The following is a 26,746-nucleotide window of genomic DNA, read 5'->3' as shown; positions in this document are numbered from 1 at the left end:
GCTTTAAATAGTCTTATCTCAATGGACGTGTTTGCCCTGTGGCTCATCTATCACCCCTAAAATGTTTTATCAGCACCTGAAAAATCTCAATAAGAAAAATAGCCTCAAATGTTACCCATTCAAGGGCCTTTCCCATACAGAATGTATTTTTTTAAAAAAAAAAAAAAAAGGTCTTTTAAGATCTGATATTATTTGCTGGCTTTTCAACCCCATCCCATAGCTCCCGCAGCACCACTTCTATAAATACTCCTGACCAGCGAGGAAAGGAAATCACAGTAGATTAAAAGAAAACCAGGTTAACGGGCAGCAAATCAATGTCCATTCAGTCTCAGACATTTGTGAAAATAAAAGCTTATGAAGAATTATTGCCAGGTACTGGCAGTGCAAAGACCTTTTGTGGCATCTTTGTCGTCTTTACCAGATAGTTATTAGGGGTCTGAGATAAGCTCTCAGTGTCAGAAGCCAGTTGTATTAGAAACAAGCAGAAGTTATAATGCTATAAGATGTTGGGGTGGGGTTTTTTTTTTGTAAATGTTGTACTCTTTGCCATACCGAGATTGTGTGTGTCTTGGTTTTTTTTTTTCTCCTTTAAAACTGCTGTTTCTAGTTTGAAAGTGAGTTTGTGTGTTATCTTGAGTTCTAATGGAGAGGAGATAGAGGCGAGGAATGTGGCAAGGTGGGTTTTCTTTCTTTGTCTACTCGTTACTGCAGCCCCCCTCTTACCGTCTTCTTAGAATCAGAGGTTTTGAAGTAGGTGTGAGCCTGTGCTCAGTTTGGACTGAGTCGCTATGAGGCGTTATTTTGAGCGACTGAAAAGGCGGAAAAGGAGAATTAAGCTCAACAAGGGGAATTTTTAATATCTAGGGCTTTTCAGAGACCAGCCTCACCGCCAGAAGATGACTGTATTAGTAACAAAAACGGTGATGCAACAGAGTGAGTTGTAGGAAACATCTGAAAGCATTCCATAGGGTTTCTTCCTTGTAAATGTTACCACATATTTGCTGCCTTATGTTCTTCACCGATGGGCGAGCCTCCTCTTGCCTTTGAATGAGCCAGTTGTGTTCTGCAGAAGGGGATGCGTCGGGGGTCACGAAACAGGGAACGCAAAGATTGTCTCACAGAAGAAGAAAAAGAAACTCTGTTAGAAATGTGCACTAACAGTACCATAACCAGCCGCTCGCTGGCTCCGGTCTAACCTTTCCCAGGGAGCTCCTTTCATCTCTGATGCGTTTCAGTTGTTCTTTGGACAGGAAACTGCCATTTAAAAATAAATAAATAAATAAATAAATAAATAAAAAACAACACAACATCTTTGGTGAAACTGTTCAGGTTTTATTTACAGGGAGCGAGGGGTCACAGACTTCTCCTGGTGTTAGGAACTCCGCAAAGGATGCGTTGCGCTTGGAAGCTTGGTGTTCATGACGGGCGCTTGGCGAGGCTTCATTTTCAGGTGTGATGAAACCCATGTTCAGTGACTTAACGGCGTTGTTAGCGTTAAGTGCTTTGGGACTTAAAACCAGCTCGGCAGACAGCCGCGGCTATTACAGTCAGCGCCGAAGATGGATCGCCCGGGGAAGGAGGACACAGGTGGGGTTACAAGGTGACGTTCCCACTGAACCGTGGACCCACTAAGCCCCAAACTGCAGGGAAGTGGAAAACGAGCTGTGGTGGCGGGTGTGAATTTTACGTGTTAGACCTACCTCTAATTAAACCAGGTTATAAATCATGTGGCGAACCTGATTTTGCTTTTCAGTTCTCTCAGAAAAGTATGTTAACGTGTAGGAAGTTCTGCCTTTCGGGTCCCTGCTGCTGTTTTAACCAGACTTCTTTGTGCTCATTCAGGAGCGAGCGTGGGCACTGCTGAGATGCGGGTGGTGAGAGGCAGCAAAACGGGAGCGGGTCGCTTTGAGGTCTTCACGCAGCAAGATCACTGCTGTGATTTGCAGTTAAATCTCTGAGGGCGGTGCGTGCCCATAATTTTAGCTTCTCTTTTCCTTCCGTTGAAATATCGGATGTGTACTGCGTTCCCCAGCCAGCAAAGGTCCCGTCTACGGAGAGGTCTTTCCTGTAAAAGTGGGTTGGGTTTTGTTGGTTTTTGTTTTTTTTTTTGTCACGCACAAATGATTAACAACTAAATCAATTGTGTCAAAGGTTGAGCAAGCTGTGTCGCACAGGCACGTCTTGGGTTCAGTCTGGGGCAAAGTCATTTGCAACAAAAACAGAAAGCAAAAAAGGCGAAGAAAAAAGCTTTGCCCGGCTTAAACCGTCTTTCCTACCAGTTTGTCCTCCGTGCCTAGAGATGAAAGGGCAGTTAATCACCCACTCCCTCTCTCTTCAGTAACACTAGCTTAAAAAACGGGCCGCCTGAAACACAATCTTTTCATTCGGAGCGGATTCCTAATAGAAATCGGTTGATGCGCTTCTCTGTGTTAAATTGTTATCATCGAGCTGCCAAGCTGGAAAGATGCAGTGGCCAGTAGCTTATTTTGCAGAGACGTGGCTCCACGGTCAGAATAATGTCATTTGTAAGGTAACTATGACACATTAAGTGGTGTAGCGCTTGGCCAGGTAATGATGCTGAGGTGGTCAGGTTTGTTTTGTATTAGTGAGTATGATTAACTTTATGTATAGCATCCATCATTCCCGTAATGAGCAAATTAAAATGTATTTATTCTTCGTATCATGGAAGCAATCAGGTTTAGCCCAGGGTGAGGAGCCGTGCTGTTAAAAGTCATAGCTGCGCACAGTGCAACTGTTCAAAGAACCTCTGCTTGTCCAGCAAGAGGAAGGGCGGAGAAACACAACGGTATTCATCGGGGAAACACGGATTGAGAGAACTTTTCTCCCTTTAAGATGCTCATTGTAGGTTAAGGCTAATTAGAAAAATGAAGGGCAAGACTGCTGTGTCTCGGGAATCAAAAAGAACCATGCCTGAAGTGGGAAGCGGCGGGACGTGAAGGCTGCCTCAACAGGCAACCAAAGAAAAATTCTGCGAGGTTTTGGAGATGCTGATCTGCTTTCGAAAGCGCAGCTGAACTGATGGGAATCAGCCTTGGTAAGTTCTCTGCCCCTGTTAGGAGGACCATTTAAGAGGGAGGACGACTCAGCGTAGTGGCTAGAAAACACCGCGATGTTTAATTTGCTACCCTGAGAGATCTTGCTTCAACGGGCTCAAGGCTTTGGGTACGTGGAGCAGAGGGTCTCGGCGGACGGGCCCAGCCAGGGCTGGGGCTCTTTCCGTCCCCTGCAGCCCGAGCCCTGCGAAGGGCACCCTCGGGGATGGAGGCTTTACCCAAGCAATTAGAAGAACGGCTCACACCTCGTGCCTGGCCTTCTGCTGGAAGGCAGACGTGAAAAGCAGAAATAAATAAATGATTTTGCAGTCTACTCTATTCCTAGAAAGCCGACTTTAGTTTATGTATCGCTTCCCTCTTGCCAAGACTGGAGCGCGTTTCGTTTGTTGAAATATTCATTTTTCCCCGGCTCTTGGAAGGAGCATTACAAATGAAAGCGTAAATTGCTTCTGGACAGATCTTTGCTTCCTTCCCACTTGCCTCCAGAAAGCCACGTACTAACAAATGCAACGTTTACCTTGTGAACCTGCCAGGTGGGGGGGTCATCTGCTGTTTACACTGTGGAAAAACGACCCGGTAATTTATCTTTTTCTGCTTGAACCATTTTCGACCCCCTCCCCCGCAGGCAGACGGAATGGGAGCGGTGGCGGTTTGGAATCGCCGATGGAACCTTGGAGCGATGATGGCAGCGCGCACCGCGTTTGCTCCGGACCCCGTCAAACTGTTGCTGCTTTACGCCGCGCTCGGCGTCCTCACCGTTCGTTGCTTTGGGTGAGTGACTGTTTCCGAAGCCGTGTCCGTGGGGTGGTATGATAAAGAGCGGAAATCAGTACAGACCCTCTGCTCGCACGTTGTATGGCACGTAATTGCTGTCTCGAGCGATTTCTGTATTTCCAGTGAATAGCGAAAGACGTCGTTTTGAAGTTAACGTAGTGCAATGTGTCTGCCTTTAGAAAAGTAATCGCCTTTGATAAATCTGAGGCGACAAATTGCCACGGTCATGTTGTAACGCGGAATTCTGTTTGCAGCACACAGCCTCCTCCCGTGCTCGCTGCCCGACGGTGTGCTGGAGAGACGGGCTTTTGTTTTCTTTGAGTACGTAAATGGCAAGAATGTGGCTGATGGTTGTTGTGTCTGGGCTAGCTTAATAGATACTGCTTTTTCAGAGGGCCATGGTCAATCAGTGACTGTACTCTTTCCGATCTGACTATATTTTTCCACTGTTCTCTGAACTTTGAGCTCTGATTCTGTGCCTCAGTGAGCTGATGAGTTTTTCTAATTCCTTTATTCCGTGTGATTTTTTAATATGCAGTAATCAAATTTAAAAATTTAACATGCAGCAAACATGATACGGAGAGCGGTTGAAGGAGCTGGGACTGTTTGGTTTGAGGAGGAGGAGGCTGAGGGGAGACCTCATCACTCTCTACAACTATTTGAAAGGACACTGTAGAGAGGTTGGTGCTGGTCTCTTCTCACAGGTAATTAATGACAGAACAAGAGGGAATGGCTTCAAGCTCCACCAGGGCAGATTTAGACTGAACATTAGGAAAGAATTTTTCACAGAAAGAGTGGTCGGGCATTGGGATAGACTGCCCAGGGAGGTGGTTGAGTCACCATCCCTGGATGTGTTTAAGAGACGTTTAGATGTGGTGTTGGGGGATATGGTGTAGGGGAGAACTTTGTAGAGTAGGGTAGATGGTTGGACTCGATGATCCCAAGGGTCTCTTCCAACCTAGACAATTCTATGATTCGATGATTCTAATGGGAGCGCCTTGCCAGGCACTTAAAGCTTCAGCTGATGCTATTCCTTGTCTCGGTGGAAGAATTGGGAATGCGACTGTGGTAGTTCACTTGTCAAAGTGGGTATGAAAAGAAAGTAATTGTCAACGTTTTACTACAGTTTCCCCACTTAGATTAGGCGCTACAAGGAAGCATTTGTCTGGGATGAGGATTTAATCAGAAATACTGAAGCTGCTTAAGAGCGGGCAGCATTTTAGCTGTGGCATCATGGAAACCTTGGAGACAGCTGTCACGCGAGGGGGCGAGAGAGGAGCTGGGAGGAAGAGTAAAGGCTTACACTTGGGGTTCAGGTTCATTACTGGGATGAATGGGATTAATGGGATAATGACTCTCTATTGTGAACCGAGAATAGAGTCCAAGACTACTGGGTTTGGCCAGCTTGAGAAAAAATAGGCTGCTCGGCAAAGGGAGGTGCTTAAGCCCAGTTTTCAAAAATGCTGAGTGCGCACCAGCCCTTAGCACTGCGACTGGTGTTTGTCATGGAGATGTCCCACCTTGGAGATGTTCATCATGTACGGCAGCGAGGTACCAAAGTGCTGCCCAAAGAGCGAGCAGCCTGGAGCGGTGGGGCAAGGGCAGCAACTGATGATGCAGATTTTACTGCTGCCCACTTTGCCAGGTTATTTGGTAGGGCTTGCACAGCTTGAGGTGAAGCCCAGGTTGGTGGGACGTGGGTTGAGTTTCCCATGCTGGGTAGATGAAATGTGTGTCCTGCTGTTACCCCTCCCGAGTGCTCTGCAGACTTATGCCGGTGTAGAGGACTGGGTCTACTCTTGGGTGTTGGAGAGTGTTTCAGGTTTCATACAGAATTAATGCCGGTGTGAAATGAGTACTGAAATCTAGAGGTCACGTAGAAGATTTGGTGAGGTCTACCAAGCCATTAGTTCTCCTTGGCGTGTAGTTTTTCACAGTTATAGGCCAAATTGGTCTCTCGTCGCAGCTTGGTTGTTTCACACGATGAAGCTCTTGTGTTGTTGAATGCAGTGGTGAAGAGGAGGCCCTTAACCTCAACAGCAGCAACAAGAGTGTGGCCAACAGCAGGCAGGCCCGGTCCGTGAGCAACCTGCCGCAGCCCCGTGACTGCACGCTCTCCCCCTGGTCCTCGTGGAGCCAATGTGATCCCTGTCAAAAGAAAAGGGTGAGTGTTTGTGGTCTATGCATGACGTCTGAGAAACCAGGAGGCAGGACCTCCTCCTCCAAGCCTTGTCTTTTTTTGTCTGTGGGCTTGGGCAAACAGCGGGGAGCTTCTGGGGAAAGCTCTGTACAGGTGTGACTGCAGGCTTGTGCGTTCAGGTGCCTTTTAGCTCTTCAGCTCTTCACCTCCGGGAACTCCAGTGGTTTCCAGGCCACCTCGCTGTCCTGAGACAGCGCCCAGACTTGGTGAAAACAGAGGCAGGAAGCCCAGACTTTGCGGGGACTTTCTTTCCAGCACAGTCCTCTTGTTCCAGCATCAGTGCGAGGCACCATCCCCGCTAACGGTCCCCCGCGGGACCTGGAGACACTCAGTGCCTCTCAGGATTAAGATGCTTTTTCTTGTCTGCCAACGAGCATTTTCTACCCGAGAAGCTCCACCAAATGAAAGTAATGATCCCAATAGCGTGAAGAGCAAAATCCTTGTTGCTAGAGGGACCTCTGCTAACGAGTTGGAGAAGCCGTTCCCAGGCTTACGCGGGAATAAGCAGTGATGGGAGTTGGGAAGAGTGAAGCTTCATATCAAAGAGTTAATCTTAAAAGCTGGGAAGAAAAGGAGGGCTAACATATTGGACGGAGTAATTGACTGCTTCACAGCAGTGTTGTGGGCGGAAAAAAATCCCTAATGATACAGAGGGCCAAGTAAATATACTGACAGAAAATAACAAGGGATGTCGTTACCAGCGCTAATTGAAAGAGAGGAGATGTAACTGAATCCTTCCTTACTCTTGCAAATGCCCGCACTACCCTGTCAGGCTCATTTAAACAAACTGTCAAAGAAAAGCAAACTTTCCTTCATCCCTCCAATCCTCAATCCTTCCTTAGTAAAATTAAATCTGTCATAGATCAGAAACCTTTGAAATGAGGCACGTTACCAGCATCACGCTTCTTTGCCGACACTTTTTTTTTTTTTTTTTTATGTGACAGTACTCTTAGATCAGATCTCCCCGGCACAAAGTTTGTTTTTTAACTAGGCAAGCGTGAAATTCACAATTTCTGTACACTTGAGTCAATATTTTTTATTTCATCACAGTACAGATTTGCCCGCCTGGAACAACCTTCTCAGTTCAATGGAGAGCCGTGTGATTACTCCGACAAAGAAACCGAAGACTGTGTTACAAATAATCCATGCAGGAATAAAGTTCGGTGTGAAGGTTTTGTGTGTGCAGTTACAGGTAAGGACTTACGGAGTGCGTCTCTGACACCACCGCGTTGAGCTTTCTGCTTCTACAAGGGTTTGCTGGGCTAAAGAGATGTCAGAGGTTGACCTGGGTCCATCCATGCCTGTGTTGTGTTTGTATCAGTGATTTTGAGTCTGTTAGCCAACGCCTGTCAGTCTAAAGCGTGTCCTTAAAATCTTCAAATAGAAAATTAAAACACAGTTATAGAATCATAGAATCATAGAATGGTTTAGGTTGGAACGGACCTTCAAGATCATTTGGTTCCAACCCCCCTGCCATGGGCAGGGACACCTCCCACCAGCCCAGGTTGCTCCAAGCCCCGTCCAACCCGGCCTTGAACACCTCCAGGGATGGGGCAGCCGCAGCTTCTCTGGGCAACCTGGGCCAGGGGCTCACCACCCTCAGAGTGAAAAATTTCTTCCTGATATCTTACCTAAATCTCCCCTCTTCCAGTTTGAAGCCATTACCCTTCATCCTGTCACTACATGCCCTTGCAAAAATGTCCCTCCCCAGCTTTCTTGTAGTCCCCCTTCAGGTACTGGAAGGCCGCTATAAGGTCTCCCCGGAGCCTTCTCTTCTCCAGGCTGAACAACCCCAACTCTCTCAGCCTGTCCTCATGGGAGAGGTGCTCCAGCCCTCAGATCATCTTTGTGGCCTTCCTCAGGACCTGCTTCAGCAGGTCCATGTCATTCCTGTGCTGAGGACTCCAAAGCTGGAGGGAGTAAAATCTGTATCACAAGGGGATCTGACAGCAAGAGAACAGTCGTTGGGCATCCTTGACTCATGCCCAAGAGCACAGCAGGTTATGATGGTGCTCCTCATGGCATTTCCCTCCATTCTTGTCAATGACTAATTAGTCGGGAACACAGTAAGCGGTGTGGGGAAGCGAGGCAGCAGTTAGCTGTATCCAAAATCTGATCAACCTCTGCTTTGCCTCTGCACCCCGGCAGCGGAGAGGAAAGCGCGCAGGGAGCAGAGCGCAGGGCAGAGGGGAGCTCGGCACAGGGGATGGGGCAAAGGAAAGCGACTCTCATCTCTGTCCCCCAGGCTAGTGTTTTGGTGAGACTGAAAAAGAATTCAGGAATTATGGATATGGGAAAGAGGAAAAAGAAGAATACCACATACAAGGTCTGCTAAACGGTCTCCAGCATGTTTGTTGTCTCAAAACTAAAAAATTTTAAGAACAGAAAAAGTCTATCCCTTTTTATACTTTTTATTAGGAATTTCTTTTTTTTTTTTTTTTTCTAGGTTGAACAAGGAATTTTAAGATTTTGAAAGTTCTGAGCAAAACAGCAGATGAAGTTTGGCGATTAAAAATCTGACTTTTTCCATGCAGGTAGAGAGGAAATATTTTCCAGCCAGTTTTGAACCTTACACTACAGGAGTCTTTGATTTTGTTTCTAGGCTCTGAGTCAGGGACTGTGATTTTGCAATATTACCAGTAAGCATGATAATCCATTGTTTTATAAGTAATTTTTCGTTTGCGTCCTAGGGAGATGCATTACACGGAGGCTGCTTTGTAACGGGGATGATGACTGTGGGGACCAGTCGGATGAAAAAAACTGCAAAAAAGTGTTTAAAAAATGTGACCGGAAGATGGAGCAATACTGGGGAATAGAGAATCTGGCAAAAGGGTAAGTCAGTGACCTTCATGAGATGTTTTCTTATCTAGCGGCTCTTAGCCACTTATGTGGCTTCAGACATCGCCACTGAGCAGAGAAAAGCGGTAGCAATTGCTGTATCCCAGAGTTAGGATCCCCCAGCCTTTGGGGTCCTGATCCAAAGCCCGGTGGGAAGGCCCTTGTGGACTCCATGAGTCTTTCAGAGAGAGATAAGGTGAGTAAAAGTCCCAGGTGTACCCAGGAGAACTTGTGCACCTTGCGGAGCCCATCAGCTCAGCTTGCAGATATGTCCTGCCAGAGCTCTTTGTGCTGCCGAAACCCAGTGGGTGAAGAGGGCAATGTCAACACCAAACATTTCTCTACTATCTACAGGTACTTGCCCTTAAATTAACGAGTGGGAGAGTTTCAATAATCCGATTATTTTGCAGAGATGTAAGTAGAGTTAGACTCTGGCCTAATGCAGTCTGTGGGGAGCAGGAGGGACCCAGGCTTTAGGATCCAAGGGACTACTTCAAACTGCGCTTTCCAAATAAAAACAAAGGAGGGTTTGTTAACATCTGAACATATAGATTTACCACTATTTATAGAGTGACTTAAATCAGCACCTTGGTGTCGCGGATGGAAATAATGGGGCATGGTTATGATTTCAGCAGCAATTCAAAATTTATTAAGAGTTTGAGGTAAACCAAGAGGTTAAATTTTAGCAGCACTTAATCATTAACCAATTTAAGGATTTGCAAGGTGATTTAACAAAATAATTGAACGGCAACTTAATTACAGATTCGAAAATGACAAGATTCACACTAACTTAACGATAAGGTATCCTAAATCAATATATTTGTATAAACACCAAAACGTACAAACACACACCATTCGAGGAGTCGCACGCACACGCCGTCAAATCTTTAACTGCTAGGACCAAGGTCCCTTTGCGGTGGGCGACTCCAGTGAGCTGACGGGTGTCCCCTTTTCCTAAATCAATATGTATGTGTACGAACACCAAAACATATAAACACACACAGACAGACAAACAGACAGAAAATATTTGGATCCAGTAAAATGTATGAACTTCCACACTCATCCAAGCTAATGTGTATGTCAGAAAGAGGTAAACAGAGAGGTGGATGAAAGAGAGACTAGTTTATAGTTAAGATTTCCCACCTCTGGAGTTTAGAGTAAGTAGTCCCAATGCGTTGGCATTCCTCAAGGGGCGATAACTGAGACTCCGAAGGTTGACTCGCCATGGCCCGTTAACCCTCGAGGTGTCAGCCTGAGCGGCATCCCAACTCAAGGGAGGTGCCGGTCACAGCCGGCTGCGATCCAGGAGAACTCAAAGGAACTCGTTGGAGTCACTATTTATAGGGTCCGAGATAACTGACTTTCATCAGGTACTTTTCCACTCCGGCCCAACTCAGACAGTGGGATATTCTGGTACATTCCACCAGTTGCACAAGCGCGGAACTTGCTAGATCTTGAGTTTCTGGTATCACCCCCCTCTTTGGGCCGTGATCCGGGTATTGTCAGAGGGTGATCGATTATCGACTGTTTCCAAGCGACAGGGGTTGGGGGAACCAGGTGTGCTCAGGGGTTGCCGTAACAGTCCGGTCCGTTGCCCTTTGCATTCTTTCCTATTTTACGTTGGGTTGTTATGTGGCCCAGGTTGGGGGAAATTGTGCCAAGCACTGGGTGGCCTAAGGGGTGGGGTGAGGGGAGGATGTACCACCATGCTTGGGTTGCCTAAAATCTGAACCTGGCTATGGATTCCTATTTTTGCACAGTGTATGAATTGGGGCGAGGGGGGAGGGGGGGAGGTGTCAAAATTTCTTGTATTTCTTCTCCAGCAGTGAGAGATGGTGGAATTTTTGTCCTTTGTGTGAGTGGGGTAGGATTAACCTGCATGTTACCAAGCCCCAACTTTTTGGGGATTCAAATCCACATCTGAATTGATCCAGCTTTTACTGGCTAAGACTGTGGCAACTTTCTGTAAGATTGGACTGTGTGAAAAGAGCCTTTTCTCATTCTGCGGGGAAAAAAAATGCTTTTTACATTAAAAAAAAAAAAAGAAAAAGCACAAAAATTATATTGCAAGGAAAAAATTATGATTTCCTCCTTATTCTCTGGAGATATGGCTGCTGCACATGTCATTGCTGGTGCTTTGTACTTCTGAGTTTAATCAAAATTAAAAATAATGTTGGACAATTATAGGAACACGCTTCTCATCTCTTTGAAGCTACAATTGCTCAGTAATTTGCTTTTAGTGGACTTCCCTTCTTTTCAGATTGTTCTAAAATTAGAGTTAATATTTTACAGCTTCAAAGTCATTATCATGCGAGTCTCTCTCCCCAAAATAAAGAGAGGCCGATCTAACAGAGGCCTGGAACGCTAATAGGGACACGACATGGGCTATTAGCAATTATCTTTTCTTTAGTGAAGTTTCCTCTAATGACTCTTGTTACTATTTGAGTATGAGTTTGTGGAGGTGAGTGCCATGTCCTCAGCTGTGTGCCATGAGGGTGATGTGAGGGTGTCCTGACAGTGAGCAACAGAAGGGTTTTCACTGCCACAGATCCCATCAGCCCGGTTTTATCACCCAATCTAATACGATTGAGGTGCGACGTCCGTCCTCAGAGTAGACAGGTTAAGATTACTGTCCATCATCCACTAAAATCAGAGGAAAACTTCCCAGTGATTTCAAGGAGTAGTTGAACGTTTGCTTGAGTACCTAGATCTTGTTCCCTGGCAATTTTCACTCTCATCTACTGACCTCAGGTTGATCCTTGACTAACCCAGCAGAGATTATGAGTGATAAACCAGAACGAAGAAATGTGAATTAAAAATGACCCTGGACTGATGACATGGGTTGACAAACCGGTCTTTGGAGCTGGATGCTGCTGCACTGCTGCAGGCATCTGGAGATGCTTGGGGTGGGCAACCTGGTTTGGTTTGTGGCGGTTTGGCTGGTCCGGTTTGTTCTGCTCTTCCCAGAGAGTTCCGGTAAAGGCTGCAGAAGCTGCAGGTACTGGTGGCAGTAATGCTCTGGTGTCGTTCATAGCTGTGTGGTAAAAATTTCTCTTCTGTGATTAATATATTCGTTGAAGTGTCAGAATTTGACTCTTGTCTTTTGCTTTCTTGTTATTTAGGTTTTTCTGGAGCAAATGGGTTGATCCGACAGTGAAAGAGGCAAAAGTTTCTTATGGGGTTTCAAAATAAAGAAGCCCTTAAAGACAAAACAAAGAGCCTTCAGCCAAACAAAAATCTTTTGCCTTTCTCAGCCAAGTCAGTGGATGTTTACCTCTAAATCGATGATAATCTTAATGTTTTGCTGTTATTCTTCATGTACAGGTTAAATGTCTTGACAAACAACTTGGAAGGATTAGTTCTTGATCACCGGTACTATGCTGGGGGATGTTCTCCCCATTATATCACGGACACAAGGTTCAGAAAGCCATACAATGTAGAAAGCTATACGCCAGAGGTATGTGTCAGGTTTGTCTGCAAATAAACATATATGTCAATAAACTTAGTGAGTAATATTAATGAAGCTTCATTACTAAATCATTTTATAAAGAATTAGAAAACTCATGAGACCAAATGGGATGAGACTGAATTTAGCCCTACTTCTAGAACGCCATCGTACCCCAACGTACTCTACGAAGTCGGACGCGTCCCCTTATAATATCCATGCGTGCTGGAATAGATGGCAAGGTTCTCTTGCACGTCGTCACGGCAAAAAACTGAGCCTAACCTTCCCGGTGCCGTCTGTACAAGAGGGCCCAAAAGCCACTCGCTGGGCACGGGGAGGTTAATTTTAGACAGGACTGTGGAGAGCCTCCAGAGCCAGGCTGGGCAAGCTGTCCTCGTGCAGCAGCCTAGGGTGTAACGGCACGCCGTGTGCTTTGAGGGGAAGCGAAGGCGCCGAGCTCATTTCTGGGGTGCATCGAGGCTATATTCAAATATTGTATGTTTGACCTTAATGCTCTTGAAAGCATAGCGTGATATTTTTGTGCGTTGCCCGTTAGGAAACCTTTTCCTCTTAGAATTCATACTTTTAATTGGTGCCTGTGTTTAAGATTTCACCTTCTTTGCATAAGATTGACATATTAAGTAAAAGCCTGAGGTCCTTGCAGTATGGAGGGGATAGCAGCTTTCCTGCCACTGTAAGCCAAGTATTCTTGAAGTACCAGCGTTTATAATAATAGTGCTTTGCAATTATACAAGGCTTTTCATCTTCAAAGTGCAAGCATTAATTCACAAGTATATTTGTATCTGTATTCCTTCCCCGCGCTTCAGGTGTACAATCACTGTGCAGGAAATTAAACGTGTTGTTTTTGCTTTCTGTTTAGACCAAAGGCAAATATGAATTTACAATGACTGAATATGACTCCTACTCAAATTATGAAAGCGGTGTCCTGAAGGCAAAAGCTTCGCAGTCTAGCTTCAGCTTTGGTATAAAAATACAAGGAGTGTTTGAACTTGGTTACAGTTCAAACGACAACAGGTTCAAGAAGTTCATTCAAAGGATGAAAAGATTTTCTTCAACTGTAAGCACTGCTCCACTTAATTCTCTGCGAACGCGTTATCTGTATGTGTGTGTATCAGCTTAATATCCATCATGAGATCAGCAGCCAGGACTAGGATAAATGAAGTCTCTCCTCCTGATTGGATTTTGCAGTTTGTGTTGGTTATGTGTTTACTAAGGCCGCAACGCCTTCGTTTGTGTTTACAGCACCCGGGAGATTTCCCATTCACCCGTCAGCCAGGAACCGGACTGCCAAACCTCTGAAATCAGCCACAACCGAGTGCAGTCCATCCTGTGTCCTGCTGGGCACCCACTTTTGGATGTTTATAGTGAAGTCATTTCAAAAAAAATGAAATTGAGGAAATCACTTCCTCAAGGGAGGTGATTCTGCCCCTCTGCTTCACTCTCTTGAGACCCCACCTGGAGTACTGCATCCAGCTGTCCAGCTCTGGGGCTCCCAACATAAGAAGGACATGGGCCTGTTGGAGCGGGTCCAGAGGAGGGCCATAAAGATGATCAGAGGGCTGGAGCACCTCTCCCATGAGGACAGGCTGAGAGAGTTGGGGTTGTTCAGCCTGGAGAAGAGAAGGCTCCGGAGAGACCCTATTGTGGCCTTCCAGTATCTGAAGGGGGCCTACAGGAGAGCTGGAGAGAAAGGCACGTTTTTCAAGGGCATGTAGTGACAGGACGAGGGGGAATGGCTTCAAACTGAAAGAGGGGAGATTTAGATTAGATATCAGGAAGAAATTTTTCACTCTGAGGGTGGTGAGGCACTGGAAGAGGTTGCCCAGAGAAGCTGTGGCTGCCCCATCCCTGAAGGCGTTCAAGGCCAGGTTGGACGGGGCTTTGAGCAACCTGGGCTGGTGGGAGGTGTCCCTGCCCATGGCAGGGGGGTTGGAACCAGATGATCTTGAAGGTCCCTTCCAACCGAAACCATTCTATGATTCTGTGAAACACAGAAGCAGGTTCACACGGCCTCCCCTCCGTACAGCGAACTCACTGGTAGGAGATGCACAAGAGACACTCCTAGCAGGGTCTCCATGCTGCACCCCAGCCATGGCATGCTGTGCACCTTGCCCTGCCAGCCATTAAAAAGTTCTTAGAGGCCCAAGTGGTCTGGCAGTGGGTGCAACCGACACAGTGACTCCTCCAAGGGACTCTGCACAGGTAGACTTGCAGTTCAGCTAACGAACCCAGGAGCCCAGAGTTCACGGGTAGAGGGACCTAACAGTGACTGACAGTGACTAAGAGAGAAATCTGGTGTGAAAGAAGGGCAAATAACATTTTCTGCAGTTCCCTAAATTTCTGCGCCTGTGCACACAGTCCAGAAACGGGTCTGCGGTATGGATGGCCGTGGTGTGCCATCACTGCAGAATGTCATCTCGCACGTGAAGGGCCATCCCTCTTTTAGGTGGATTCAGCCAGGCAGGAGCTGTCACTTCGGTAAATGATAATGCAAACAGCGAAGCCAAGATGTTCAACTGCAGGGCAGCCTTGACAATAACGTAGAATGAAAACTGCTAGCAGCCCTTCCACGGGTTTAATTATAGACTAACACGTGCCATTTTACTGCGGCTGATGCGGTCTGCCTGCCGAGTACATCATTCACCAGATCGGGACACAGACACGCCGCAAAACGCGGACGGCACAATCACTTCCAGTCTCGTCTGCAGAGATTTGGTCGCGGCTGCGATCTGATGCACACTTTAAGCTGGCTGGGGACGCTTTAATCCATAACTCCTAAGACTGCTTTATGAGATCCAGTCCGAGGTAGCGTGCGCCGTCATTTGATTTCTTTTTTTCGTCTGTTATTGCTGTAGACAAACCTAGCTCTTGTCAATGGTTTAATAGTATCGCTGATGTATGTCCCTCCCCTCAGTATAAAGTGCACTCAGGAACGGCAGAGAATTCCTTGTTGCTATTAAACTTGCATTTGCTTCCTGCAAAGGGGCATATCCCATGACAAGATCAGAGGTATATGAGAAGCATTTGCAATAGATATCCATAAAGAAACCCAATAATAAGTCTTGATTTTATTAAGCTACAGTTCTATATTAAACCCCCCTTGACGTACTTGTCCTGCTGGCCCCAACAACTGGATACTAAATCCTTTGGACATGACGGAAGACCTCTTCAGCTCCTGACTTTTATGCCAGAAAGGGAAGACATAATATATACCCACGTACACATATCTACGCAGAGACATATAAATACATGCGCGTGCGTGTGAGTGTTTGTAATTTTTCTTCCCTTTGAGTTTTGGTAATGGCATACTCTGCGGAATATAAATGTAAATTTGGATCGGGTAAGGAATTACCATTTCACATATAAGTCATTGTGATTTCAGTTGTCAACGTTTTTCAGGAGAGAGATTGCGAAAGGCAAAGGTTGGTCCACTTTATTAGGGGTAGAGCAGTCTCTTAGGATGGTGCTTGTGTCCGTGCATCCCGGGTCTGTCCGAGCAGAGCCTGGACCCTGGCTGTCCCCATGTCCCAGTCGTGGCCTGAGCCATCACCTAACCTGTAATGGGTGTCTGTCCCTCTTCCTTCTTCTCTCTCCGTAATATCAGTCAGAATGCTGATTTTCAGAAAGTTTACTACTAAATGTTTCATTTTTACTAAGTTAAAAGATATGGGCATGTAGCGATAGGACGAGGAGGAATGGCTTTAAACTGGAAGAGGGCAGGTTCAGATTGAACATTAGGAAGGAGTTTTTCACTGTGAGGGTGGTGAGGCACTGGAACAGGTTGCCCAGAGAGGTTGTTGAGGCCCCATCCCTGGAGGTGTTCAAGGCCAGGCTGGACGTGGCCTTGGGCAACCTGGGCTGGTGGGAAGTGTCCCAGTCTATGGCAGGGGGGTTGGAACTGGATGATCTTCAAGGTCCTTTCCAACCTAAACCATTCTATGGTTCTATGATTTCCAGTTGCAAACTTTTAACTTGATAAGTCCTGACCAGCGTTAAGTGTTTAATGGCAAATAACTACACACTGTCACCAGAATGACATCCCTCATTTCTGGATTCTCTTGTGTTTCTGCATTCCGTGTAGTCCAGCAAATTTATTCACGCCCGTTCTGAGCTGGCTGTTGCCGTTTATAAGCTGAAGCCCCGAGCCCTGATGCTGCATTACGAGTTCCTGCAGAGACTCCATCAGCTCCCGTCAGAGTACAGCTACGGGGAGTACAGAGAGCTCTACAGAGACTACGGCACCCATTACATCACGGAGGCTACCGTCGGTGGCATCTACGAATATACTTTAGTCGTGAACAGCAACGAGCTCCAGAAGGCGGGTATGTGCATCTGACGGTTGTGGAAGAGCTTTGGGGCCAGCTTTTTGGTAGGAAACCCCCTCTGCAGGCACCCAGGGATGGTTCAGGTCGGAGGCCAGAAAAAGGAGATGGCAGAAGGAGGAGTCAACAGCATCTCGAAGAAAGCCAGCAGGAAGTGCGGGAGTCGAAGTGCTTTCTGGCAGCAAATAAAGAGCCTGGTTTTCAAAGCACGCTCAGCATCACGGGCTTCCTCTAGCTCTCAAGCTGTGGGTGCTGCCAGTTCGTAAAAAGGGCCCTGTAGCAAGTGTTTGAGACAACACGTTTCGGAGGCTGACAAGATGTTGAGATGAATGAGAATCGTGTAGCTTAATGCTTTTGTTAGCTTTGAAAACCTTCACCTAAGTTCTTTTTCCATTGCCTTTCAAGTGACAGTTTTGAAACACCTTTAGCCTCGAGAGCTTTTCCAGCGTGTAGGAAACAGTAAATAATTTGCTGGGTGACTCTTGTGCCTGACATTGCTCTTGCTCTTTGACTCTGGCTTCTTTTTTTTTTTTTTGCGAGGAATGATGATTGTTGTGTAGGGTAGAGCGAGCTGTGTGACATTAATCAATAGCTGCACTCTCTTATTTATTCATTGGCATGGGAGTGAGTAACTGCCTTCCCTGTCTATTTGCGAAAGCATTTAGTGGACTCTGCCGTGTGTGACACGCAGTCTGTTTGCTCTTCTGCTGTCTAGGAAGTCGCTTATCCTGAAGTCGGATACAGCCCGGAGGGACAGAATTGAGATTCGTATTTCAGATATTCAAAACATTAGCACTGACCGGTTTCTCAGCTGTTGGTGTGGGTCCATCACAAGCCACGTTTGTTTGAACTGATGGGTAGTATTGTTTGTATCAGTGTCTGCTGACTGAGATCAGGACCCTGCAGTACTACCGACATTTTCACACTGTCCCCGGTGCTGAGCTGGGCTGGAAGTTCTCACCAGGATTTGATAGGTCCAAGTCTGAGAATTCAGGTTTTTCCCTTCAAATACATCATTCTGTTTCTACTGTCTGTGCTAGAAATCAAGTCGTCTTCTGCAGATCTGGTATCACACGCCGTGTCACGTGTTCGGTTCCTGCATTGCTCTCACATACAATCCAACACGCCAAATGCGTCTGTGGTTCACGATCTGATACTTTCTGTGGGAAAGGCGGCAGGAGAGAGGTCTGGATTGGGCTGTTCAAAGATGTCAGAAAATAGTGATTCCTGCCTTCAGGTGCACATGGACTATGAACATTAATAGGGGCCATCCTGCGTCAACCCAAAACTCAGTGTGTGCTCTTTTCTGCTCGAGAAACTGGCCAATATCAGATGTATGAGAAGAGCAGAAGAACAGGACAGCCATACAGTCATACTTGTGTTGTATGTAAACATCTGTATCATCAAGACATGAGTTTGACTGAAAAAAATAAAGAATTCAGGGAAACATGGGAGATTACAACAAAAAAGCAGAGAAAGAAAAGAGATACTTGAGTGTCATATCTGATGTTTCACCATAATAATGGTGAATATAATATTCTTGAGTGTCAGGACTGCAAGGAGTTTAGAGAAGAACTCTGGGGAAGAATGTATGAAGGACTGGTAGATTTTTAGGGCAAATTCTTATATGCTAGGAAAAACAAATATAGTAGAGCTTCATGGAGAAACTTGCATGAAACGATTAAGGCTCTTCTGGCAGCAGAGAGTTGGAGATGTGAGCTAGCAAAGGGAGGAAAAGCTACTTCGTCTGTTACTCTTAAAAAGCCTGGCTGCTGATGATGGGGATGGGTGGTGGGGCATCCTTCATCAAAGGCGTTTAAGTCGCAGGCCAGGCTCCCACCCACTGCAGCTCTGCGTAACCCAGTACAGCTGAGTTGGTCATTGAGCCTTTTCCAGCATTGACCTTGCATTTGCACTGGGTTTCAGAGTTCTGTAAAATGTAGAGATTTCATTTCATTTCATATGGATCTGTTAAATATCCCCCAAAAGGGCTTCTTCATCTCATCTCCTTTTTTTCCCCAAGGAAAAATATTTATCAGCTCAGATTTTCTGTGTATATTGACGTAAACCATTGAGCAGTTGTATTAAAATGCTACGATTTCTTGCTGTGCATTTAAGGTTATTCTCTGAGCGATGTCCAGAAATGTGCGCAGCACGGCTTTAACATCGGTGCAAGTATTAAGGTTGTCTATGTGAAGCTCGGAATAACTGAAGCCGGCTGTAAATCCCTTTTAAAAGAGATTGGAGGTAAGCATGAGACACTTCGGCCATTTCATTTCTAGCCTTTGTCGTAGTGGAAAGGAGATTTTTTGATCTTGCCTGCCTGAAAGATTTCCCCGCTCCCTCACAGCTGCTTTTGAGTCTGCAGGCTAACCCCGGCCAAGCTTAAGAGAGGTGTAGATGTCTCAAAACTTGGGGGTTTTGCAAGATTTTCTTTGCTGGGTAGAGAAGAAATATCTATTCAGTGTTCCAGGGAAAAGCAGGAACAGATCAACCATTACCCACCCGACTGGTGCTGTGTTACCAGTCCACCCACCTCTCAGCAGAGCAGCTCAGCATGCTGCTTTTTGCACCCAAAAAAAAAAAAAAAAAAAAAAAAAAAAAGCCCAAATGGGGCATGGGGAAAGCAGGGAGGTAATGGTGGTGTGGGAGCCTCAGGGGACACATGGGAAGCTGGGGGTGTTGCAGTGGGAGGAGGGGGCACCTGAAAATACGCAGAGGAGAACAGACAATATTCATGGTGGTGAGGAGCATCGGGCTGTGGAAGAACCTGCAAGCTTGTAACCGTAGGGAAGAAATTTAGGGAGAGAGATATAGGGTGTAGGAGAGGAGGATGGGGGTGTTGCTACAAGGGAGCAGGAGGGGCACAGGCTTCCTTTAGTGGGAAGAAATTCTTTACTGTGTGGGTGGTGAGGCACTGGAACAGGTTGCCCAGGGAAGTTTTGGTGGCCCCATCCATGGAGGTGTTGAAGGCCAGGCTGGATGGGGCCTTGGGCAACCTGGGCTGGTGGGAGGTGTCCCTGCCCGGGGCAGGAGGGTTGGAACTGGATGATTTTGAAGGTCCCTTCCAACCTAAACCATTCTATTATTCTGTGATTCGGGTGTGAAACACTTGTGGCCTTTTTCCTTTCGTCCCTCAGCGGGATGGGTCATATATAGGGGCGTTTTGCTGTGAGCTTATATCTCATCTGCAATCCACAAAGACATACCTGAGCAGAGCCGGCCACTTTCTGAATGCGTTTTTGCAGACAGCACCTCCAAAAAACAGTACGTGGAAGATTTCGTCGCCCTTGTTCGCGGCGGAGCAAGCGAACACATCACCGCGTTGGCTTACAAAGACCTGCCGACGGCCGCGCTCATGCAGGAGTGGGGAGACGCTGTACAGTACAACCCTGAAATCATAAAGCTAAAGGTACTGTACCCGTCACTTCGTTCAGCCTCACTTAGCTGAGCGCCTTGGAGAACTCTCTGCTTAAATAAACAGGATTTAAAAAAAAAAAAAAAAGAAAAGAAAAAAAAAGAAAAGAGGCATTTCTAGGGCAAATAATAGACCCGTATTGTGCAAGATGGTTTCTCTAAGACTGGGTATTCAGAAAATCAAAGGTGTGATGCATTAAAAAGGGTGGTGTGGTTGGAAGTACATGAAGTAAACAGCTTTAATCCTTTTAACTTGGCTGTGCAGATGTGATCGCTTGCTGCCTACCACGCAGGTCAGACTGTCCGCTTTCCGTTCCACCGGTGTATCGCTTATCAAAAATATGTCTGGCAGCATATATTTTGTAAGGACTTTTTTTCCCCCCCCCCCCTGAAATTTCTCCTGTCTTCTGTGAGCACCAACGGCTATTTAGCAACAATTCTCTCTGGTTCAGGTGGTCAAGTAGTTCACCGTACATGCCTGGGTGTTTGTGCGGCAGAGCTAAACCTTAAAAATATGAGCTAGTTTTGGAAGAGTCAAGGTTTTTTGATCCTGTGGAGTTTTAGAAATGCGAGGCACTGTAAAAGTAAAAAGTGAGCGGAAGTATGTAGCAATTCCGCCTCATCGTTTTTAATGTCCAAATAAGTTCACTCTGAGTGAAGAGTGCAAAGGTGCAAGAGAACATCCTTTTAAACAAGAGTTTGGACTGGTAGGGGTGGAAGTTGATTTTATTATTGCATAATTGATTTTCATTGAAAAAATTCATTTTAGGCAAAAATGTTTATATTTGTAAAAAGGTGTTTGTTTCTCATTGAAAATTCTGACTTTTCATTAAAAAAAAAAAGAGCTGAATTCTAAAAAAATATGAAGCAAAGCAAAAACCAGTAATTTGGAAGCACAGCCACTGCCTGTCCGGCAGTTGCCGCCGCGGAGGTGGCGTTCCCAAGCCCCTGGTGTGCTGTGGGTAGACCTTCCGGAAATGCACTGGGAGGTCTCTGGGCAGGAGGCAACATCAATGCAACCCTCCGCGTCAGATCCCATGTACGGAAAACTCTCCCGCAAGAAATGGCGACGTTCTTTGTCTGGCCTGGCACCAGTGACCAGGCTGCCCGGCGAAAAACCTCAGACGGATGTAATTCGGATTTGGTATCTATAATCCTTCATTTCCATACCAATATCCCTGTGGGGTTGAAGATCAAAAGTAGCAGCAGAGTGTGACTAAATGTCAGCCCAGGAATGCTTAGTTAGGGAAAACTAAAGCTAATCAGTTCATAAATCATCTGCTGAAGGGACTTGGCAGGTCACTCGTAGTGTATTTCCTCGTTTGTATGATCTGAATTCAAAAAGCAAAGTATGGATCACAGATAATTGATGAAGAGCGAATGTACAGCAGCAGGAAATGAGCATTTTTTATTGAAACTTTCTTCTGTTTCTCGTAGCTTGAGCCTGTGATAGCAGTAGGGTGATCTTCCACGCTTACTGTATCGCCGGGGCCTGTGCGGCAGGCGTTGGTAGAGCAAGGATGGGAATTTGGGATGGATCCTCTGGTGACGCGTGCCAGTGTCGTCCCGCTGGCGTTAGCGGGTGACTGGCAATGTTGAGACCACGGTTTAACTTTCCCTCGCTCTCAGGAAAAAAATAAATGAGCGGGTCAAAGTCTCCTTGGTCCCTACTGCACGGTCACCGTGCTCCGCACCCCCTTATCTTCTCCCACCGACCCCACCTGCAGACGAAGATCACGACCCTCCCCCTTCTGAAGGCAGGGGAAACCTTTGTTTCGGCTTCAGAAAGAGAGAAATCGGCCTTGAAGTGCAGAAGTGGTTAAGGTGAAAGTGCAAATGTGAACGGCCGTGACCGCGTGCCTCTGGCTGTGCCGTGTGGCTGTACGAGGAACGAAGGAGAATTTTGTGGGTGGGTTTTTGGGGGACCGTTTTTTAAATCGGAGTAGGAAAGCACTCAGGAAACGTAAGTTTGAGCAAATCTGATCTAAAAATGTCAAAATCGGGAAAACGGATGAGAAAGGGTTTAACGAAACTTTACCTGTTTGTCAACTACCAGTGCGGTGGTTGCATTTTATTACATATTTGCAGTTTCTTTGCTGTTGTAAAGCAAGGAGGGGATCCCTGTAGGTATTCCTGACATCTCTGCCTTGTTGTTCGTGAGGTTTAAAGAAATACTAATGGGAAACCCAGAGCCTGTACCACACAGCCTTCATTTCCCTCTCCAGCTGTGCCCCCCCCCCCCGAGCCCTGCGATGCTCACACCGTCTCGAACTTGGAAACAAATGCAGTTTCTTCCCTCCCTTTAGGCAGAGCCGCTGTATCAGCTGGTGACTCCAACTGACTTCGCTAATGCAGTCGCGATAAAAGACAATCTGCGACGGGCTCTCGAGGAGTTTCAGCTGGAGACCAGTTCTTGTCGCTGTGCTCCCTGCCACGGCAACGGCATCCCCTTTCTGCAAGGTAGAAGGATTTTGCATCTCTTCTCTACCCTCTGAGAGGAACGAGCTGGGAATTTGTGGGGAGCGAGGAAGCTTGGCGAGTAATCTGCTCTTTAGTTGTGTCTGTCATTTCTGTTTGAGGTAATTAAACGTTGTATTTTTTTCAAAGTTGGTCTAGTTGAAGAGTGCCACCGGTAAGTAAAGACAGTAAAGTCAAGGGATGAGGCTTGTTAATGGGAGTGACCATCTGTATCAGTTTTGCGGAAGACTTTGTTCCATCGCAATTATGCATTTAAAACAAACCTTGACATCTTTAGGCCTCCTCCTTTGCTTTTAAGATTCCTTCCATCCTCCTAGAAAAGTGACTACTGTCTCAGCGTTAATTAGGGTTTGTAAAAGTGTTTTGAAGATGAAAAGCACCATCTAAGTGCCAAGCACAGTTATCACCACCACCTCCCCCCATTTCTAATAGAAGCTGTCCTCCTTTGTAAGCAGGCTGTGATTTAAAAATGAAGGGGAAAAATAATCAAATTGAATGAAAACCGCACTGCCTAAACAGAGATATAGGATGCGATGAGAGCTTCTAACAAAGGGACCATTTTGTCAAGTGCATAATTCCAATCTGCATCTGCAAAAGTCCTGATGAGAATCGTTATCGTCTAAATGTATCTAACGCAGAAACCATCGCTTCAGGTACCAGCTAGTTGATTGTAGCACTTAAAAGATTCATCTCATGATTACCCTTGTTTAAATAACTTTTTAGGTGCTGAGTCAGGTTAGCGTTTAATTTAGGATCTTCCCGACAAGAGGTTTTAAATGACCGTTATTTTCCAAAGCAGGAGCTCTCCTCTGGGGTCCTGCCCTGGGGTGCACACCACAGTCCTGGGCAGCCGGCGTGGGGCTCCGTGGACTTTTCCTCTGCCACAAGCTGGGATGCTCCAGTCCTGGGTGCTCACTCCTGATGCTGCGCTTTGCTCCCTCTCAGCTCTACCGAGATGCCTCGTCAGGAGGGGTGCAGGGGGACTGTGTGGTACCCTGCGCTGCTGAATTACTGCTCCGGCGTAGCTGAGGTCGAGCCGCAGAGCAGCGGCAGGAACAAATGGCGGGGGAGGCGAGAGGGGCGGCAGGGTAGTCACAGCTCCCCTGCTTTATTGCTATTTTGTACTGTCACCAGCGGAGAGAAATGCTGATACCATTTCACCCTCTGTCCCTTCCTCGCAGAAGATGAAGCACTGAGGAGATACGGGTGTCTGCAGGGAGATGTGACTTGAAGTCTCTAATCCCACCATCTGTGCTTGCTTTCAGGAACCGAGTGTGAATGCGTATGTCCCCTCGGCTACAGGGGCACAGCCTGCGAGATCAGCGAGAGGAAAGGTAAGAGGGACCCCAAGTCTGAGGAGACAGTCACAGAATCACAGGATGGTCAGGGTTGGAAAGGACATCTGGAGATCGTCCAGTCCAACCCCCCCGCCAGAGCAGGTTCGCCTAGAACAGGTTCACAGGAGAGCATCCAGGTGGGTTTGGAATGGCTCCAGAGTGGGAGACTCCCCCACCTCTCTGGGCAGCCTGTGCCAGCGCTCTGCTGCCCTCACAGCAAAGAAATCCCTCTTAGTGTTAAGATGGAACTTCTTATGCTCAAGTTTGTGCCCGTTACCTCTTGTCCCGTCACTGGGCACCACAGAAACAAGACTGTTCCCATCCCCCCGGCGCCCTCCCTTTGAGGATTGATAAGCGTTGATAAGATCCCCCCTCAGTCTTCTCTTCTCCAGACTAGAAAGCCCCGAGTCCCTCAGCCTTTCCTCATAGGAAAGATGCTCCAAAAGTCCCAGCAGTATTTAGGAGTGTCCGCGGATGGCGGGCGATGGAGGGGGAGTCATGCCCGGGGCTGCTGTCCCCACTCTGTCCACCCCAATGCACAGGGGGGTCCTGCAAAGGGACAGACACTCTTTGCCTGCCCTCTTCTAAATGTCTTCTCACTCACGAGGAGGTGGCTTTACTTTTGCGGTTCAAAGCTGCATAACCGCAATTATATGCGATTGTACATGCAATTATATCAACATACAAACTCCTACCTAATATACGATCCATGCCAAGCCTCAGGTCTCCTCCAACAGCTCTGTTCCCTAAGTTTTTCCCTTTGATACAGCCGGTATGTTGCAAACTGCTTTCCCCCAGATATGCTACCGTGCATTTTAATCTTAAAATCTTATTATGTTGTTTTGAAGCATTTACTAATGCTTCTTGGTCACTTTGGATCGCTGCTGTCTCCTGACTGATGTTCTTAACTCCTTCTAGCTTAGGACGATCTGTGAATTTAATCGTTTTGTTTACTTCTCCCAGCTCATTAATTTAGATGCTAAATAATACCAGCTCGCAGGCGCCCAGAGCTCTGGCACCATCCCACAATTTGATGCACTGCATTTATCATTGCTCTTTGTTTACCGTCTTTTATCCAGTCCTCATTCTGCATGACTGTGTCCTAACTGAGCCAGGCTGAAATACATTTAAAACCAAGAATTCACCGAGCAAAGGGTCGGTTTTGTGGGTGTTTCGGAGGAAGTCCATGGAACCTTCATCTCTGGAGTCCCTTACACCTTCTTCCAGTCTGCTTACCACAGGCTTAATCGCATCCGACCCTCCCAAAGACTCACATCCATCCACTTGTCAACGTGTAACTTCCTCTCTCGCTCCCCATTGCTCCTTTTACGGATTGCCTCCGTGTTCGGCTCCGTGATTCTCAGGGTTTGGAATTTATGTCACTCACGTGCTCAGGGTCCAGAAGAAACGGTGTAATAGGAAAAGCAGCGGATAGAGAGCTGAATATTCAAGCTGTTGTGCATTGAAGAAGAACGTGCTAACGTTTCCCCTAGCACCTCAGAATGGGGCTGACGCGAGTTTAGTCACTGGTTTTCTTAGAATCATAGAATCATAGAATCAGTGAGGTTGGAAGGGACCTTTAAGATCATCAAGTCCAACCATTAACCTACCCTGATAAAAACACCACCACTCCTAAACCATGTCCCTAAGCAGCTCATCTACCCTTTTCTTAAACACCCCCAGGGATGGTGAATCCACCACCTCTCTGGGCAGCTTATTCCAATGTTTAATAACCCTTTCAGTGAAAAAATGCTTCCTAATATCCAATCTAAACCTGCCCTGACATAACTTGAACCCGTTTCCTCTCGTCCTATCACTTGTCGCCAGGGAGAAGAGGTCAGCTCCCATCTCTCTAAAACCTCCTTTCAGGTGGTTGTAGAGGGTGATAAGGTCTCCCCTCAGCCTCCTCTTCTCCAGGCTAAACAACCCCAGATCCCTCAGTCGTTCCTCATAAGGTTTGTCCTCCAGACCCTTCACCAGCTTTGTAGCCCTTCTCTGGACACGCTCCAACACCTCAATGTCCTTCTTGTAGTGAGGGGCCCAAAACTGAACACAGTACTCGAGGTGAGGCCTCACCAGTGCCGAGTACAGGGGGATGATTACTTCCCTAGTCCGGCTCACCACACTATTCCTGATGCAGGCCAGGATGCTGTTGGCCTTCTTGGCTGCCTGGGCACACTGCTGGCTCATGCTCAGCCGGCTGTCCACCAACACCCCCAGGTCCTTACCTAGGACCAACACCCCCAGGTTCTTACCTAGGCTTGGGCTACCTCAGAGGGAGAAACACCCCACAAGCAAATATAAAGCTAATTAATTGATTATTTTTTTTTTCCTTGTCCTTTCTGTATAAAGCGTGGTTTGAACAAACACCAGAAATGCTGATCAGAGAATTAACATCTTTAAAACAATCACTCTTTGTTAATGACTCAAGTAGGTGGTGGACAGGGGCAGAGCTGTTTGTGTTTAAATGTGATCCGTGGAAGCTGACAGCTCTTCCCATAGAAAGAGCTGCTTTATTCTGACAGTCCTTTCTGGCTTTGCGTATTTTTTTTTCCAGATGCTGCTATTAACGGAAACTGGGGTTGCTGGGCCAGCTGGTCTCCATGTTCAGGAGGTCAACGAACAAGGAGACGACAGTGCAACAACCCTGCCCCGCAAAATGGAGGTTCGTCATGCTCAGGGCCAGATGCTGAGGCAGTTCCTTGCTAGAGGGAATCATTAGGAACTTACACAAAACTGATGAGCAGTTTGCAAACGAAGTGGGAAGATGTCACCTGAGTTGGCCTCACTCTGCTTACGGGTCCCATCCAAGTGCATTGAAGTTGGAACATCTCAGAAGA

At 46.7% G+C, this 26,746-nt stretch overlaps 1 protein-coding gene across 1 annotated transcript; it reads left to right on the top strand.

Annotated features, from left to right (window-relative positions):
* Positions 1–3,708: 3,708 nt before the first annotated feature.
* On the top strand, positions 3,709–26,712 carry C8B (complement C8 beta chain; the record flags this gene model as incomplete). Its single annotated transcript, XM_082484537.1, has 12 exons — positions 3,709–3,845; positions 5,859–6,012; positions 7,099–7,240; positions 8,739–8,880; positions 12,211–12,343; positions 13,212–13,409; positions 16,434–16,674; positions 18,793–18,921; positions 19,923–20,086; positions 22,398–22,551; positions 23,835–23,903; positions 26,464–26,712. The coding sequence occupies 12 exons, from the start codon at positions 3,709–3,711 to the stop codon at positions 26,613–26,615; spliced, it is 1,815 nt and encodes a 604-aa protein (XP_082340663.1). The 3' UTR covers positions 26,616–26,712.
* Between the last annotated feature and the right edge of the window lie 34 nt (positions 26,713–26,746).

Source organism: Vanellus vanellus (genome assembly GCF_965231255.1).
Source record: "Vanellus vanellus genome assembly, chromosome: 5".
Classification (NCBI taxonomy): domain Eukaryota; kingdom Metazoa; phylum Chordata; class Aves; order Charadriiformes; family Charadriidae; genus Vanellus; species Vanellus vanellus.
Note: the sequence above shows the minus strand (reverse complement) of the source record. Positions and strands in the feature narration are given on the sequence as shown.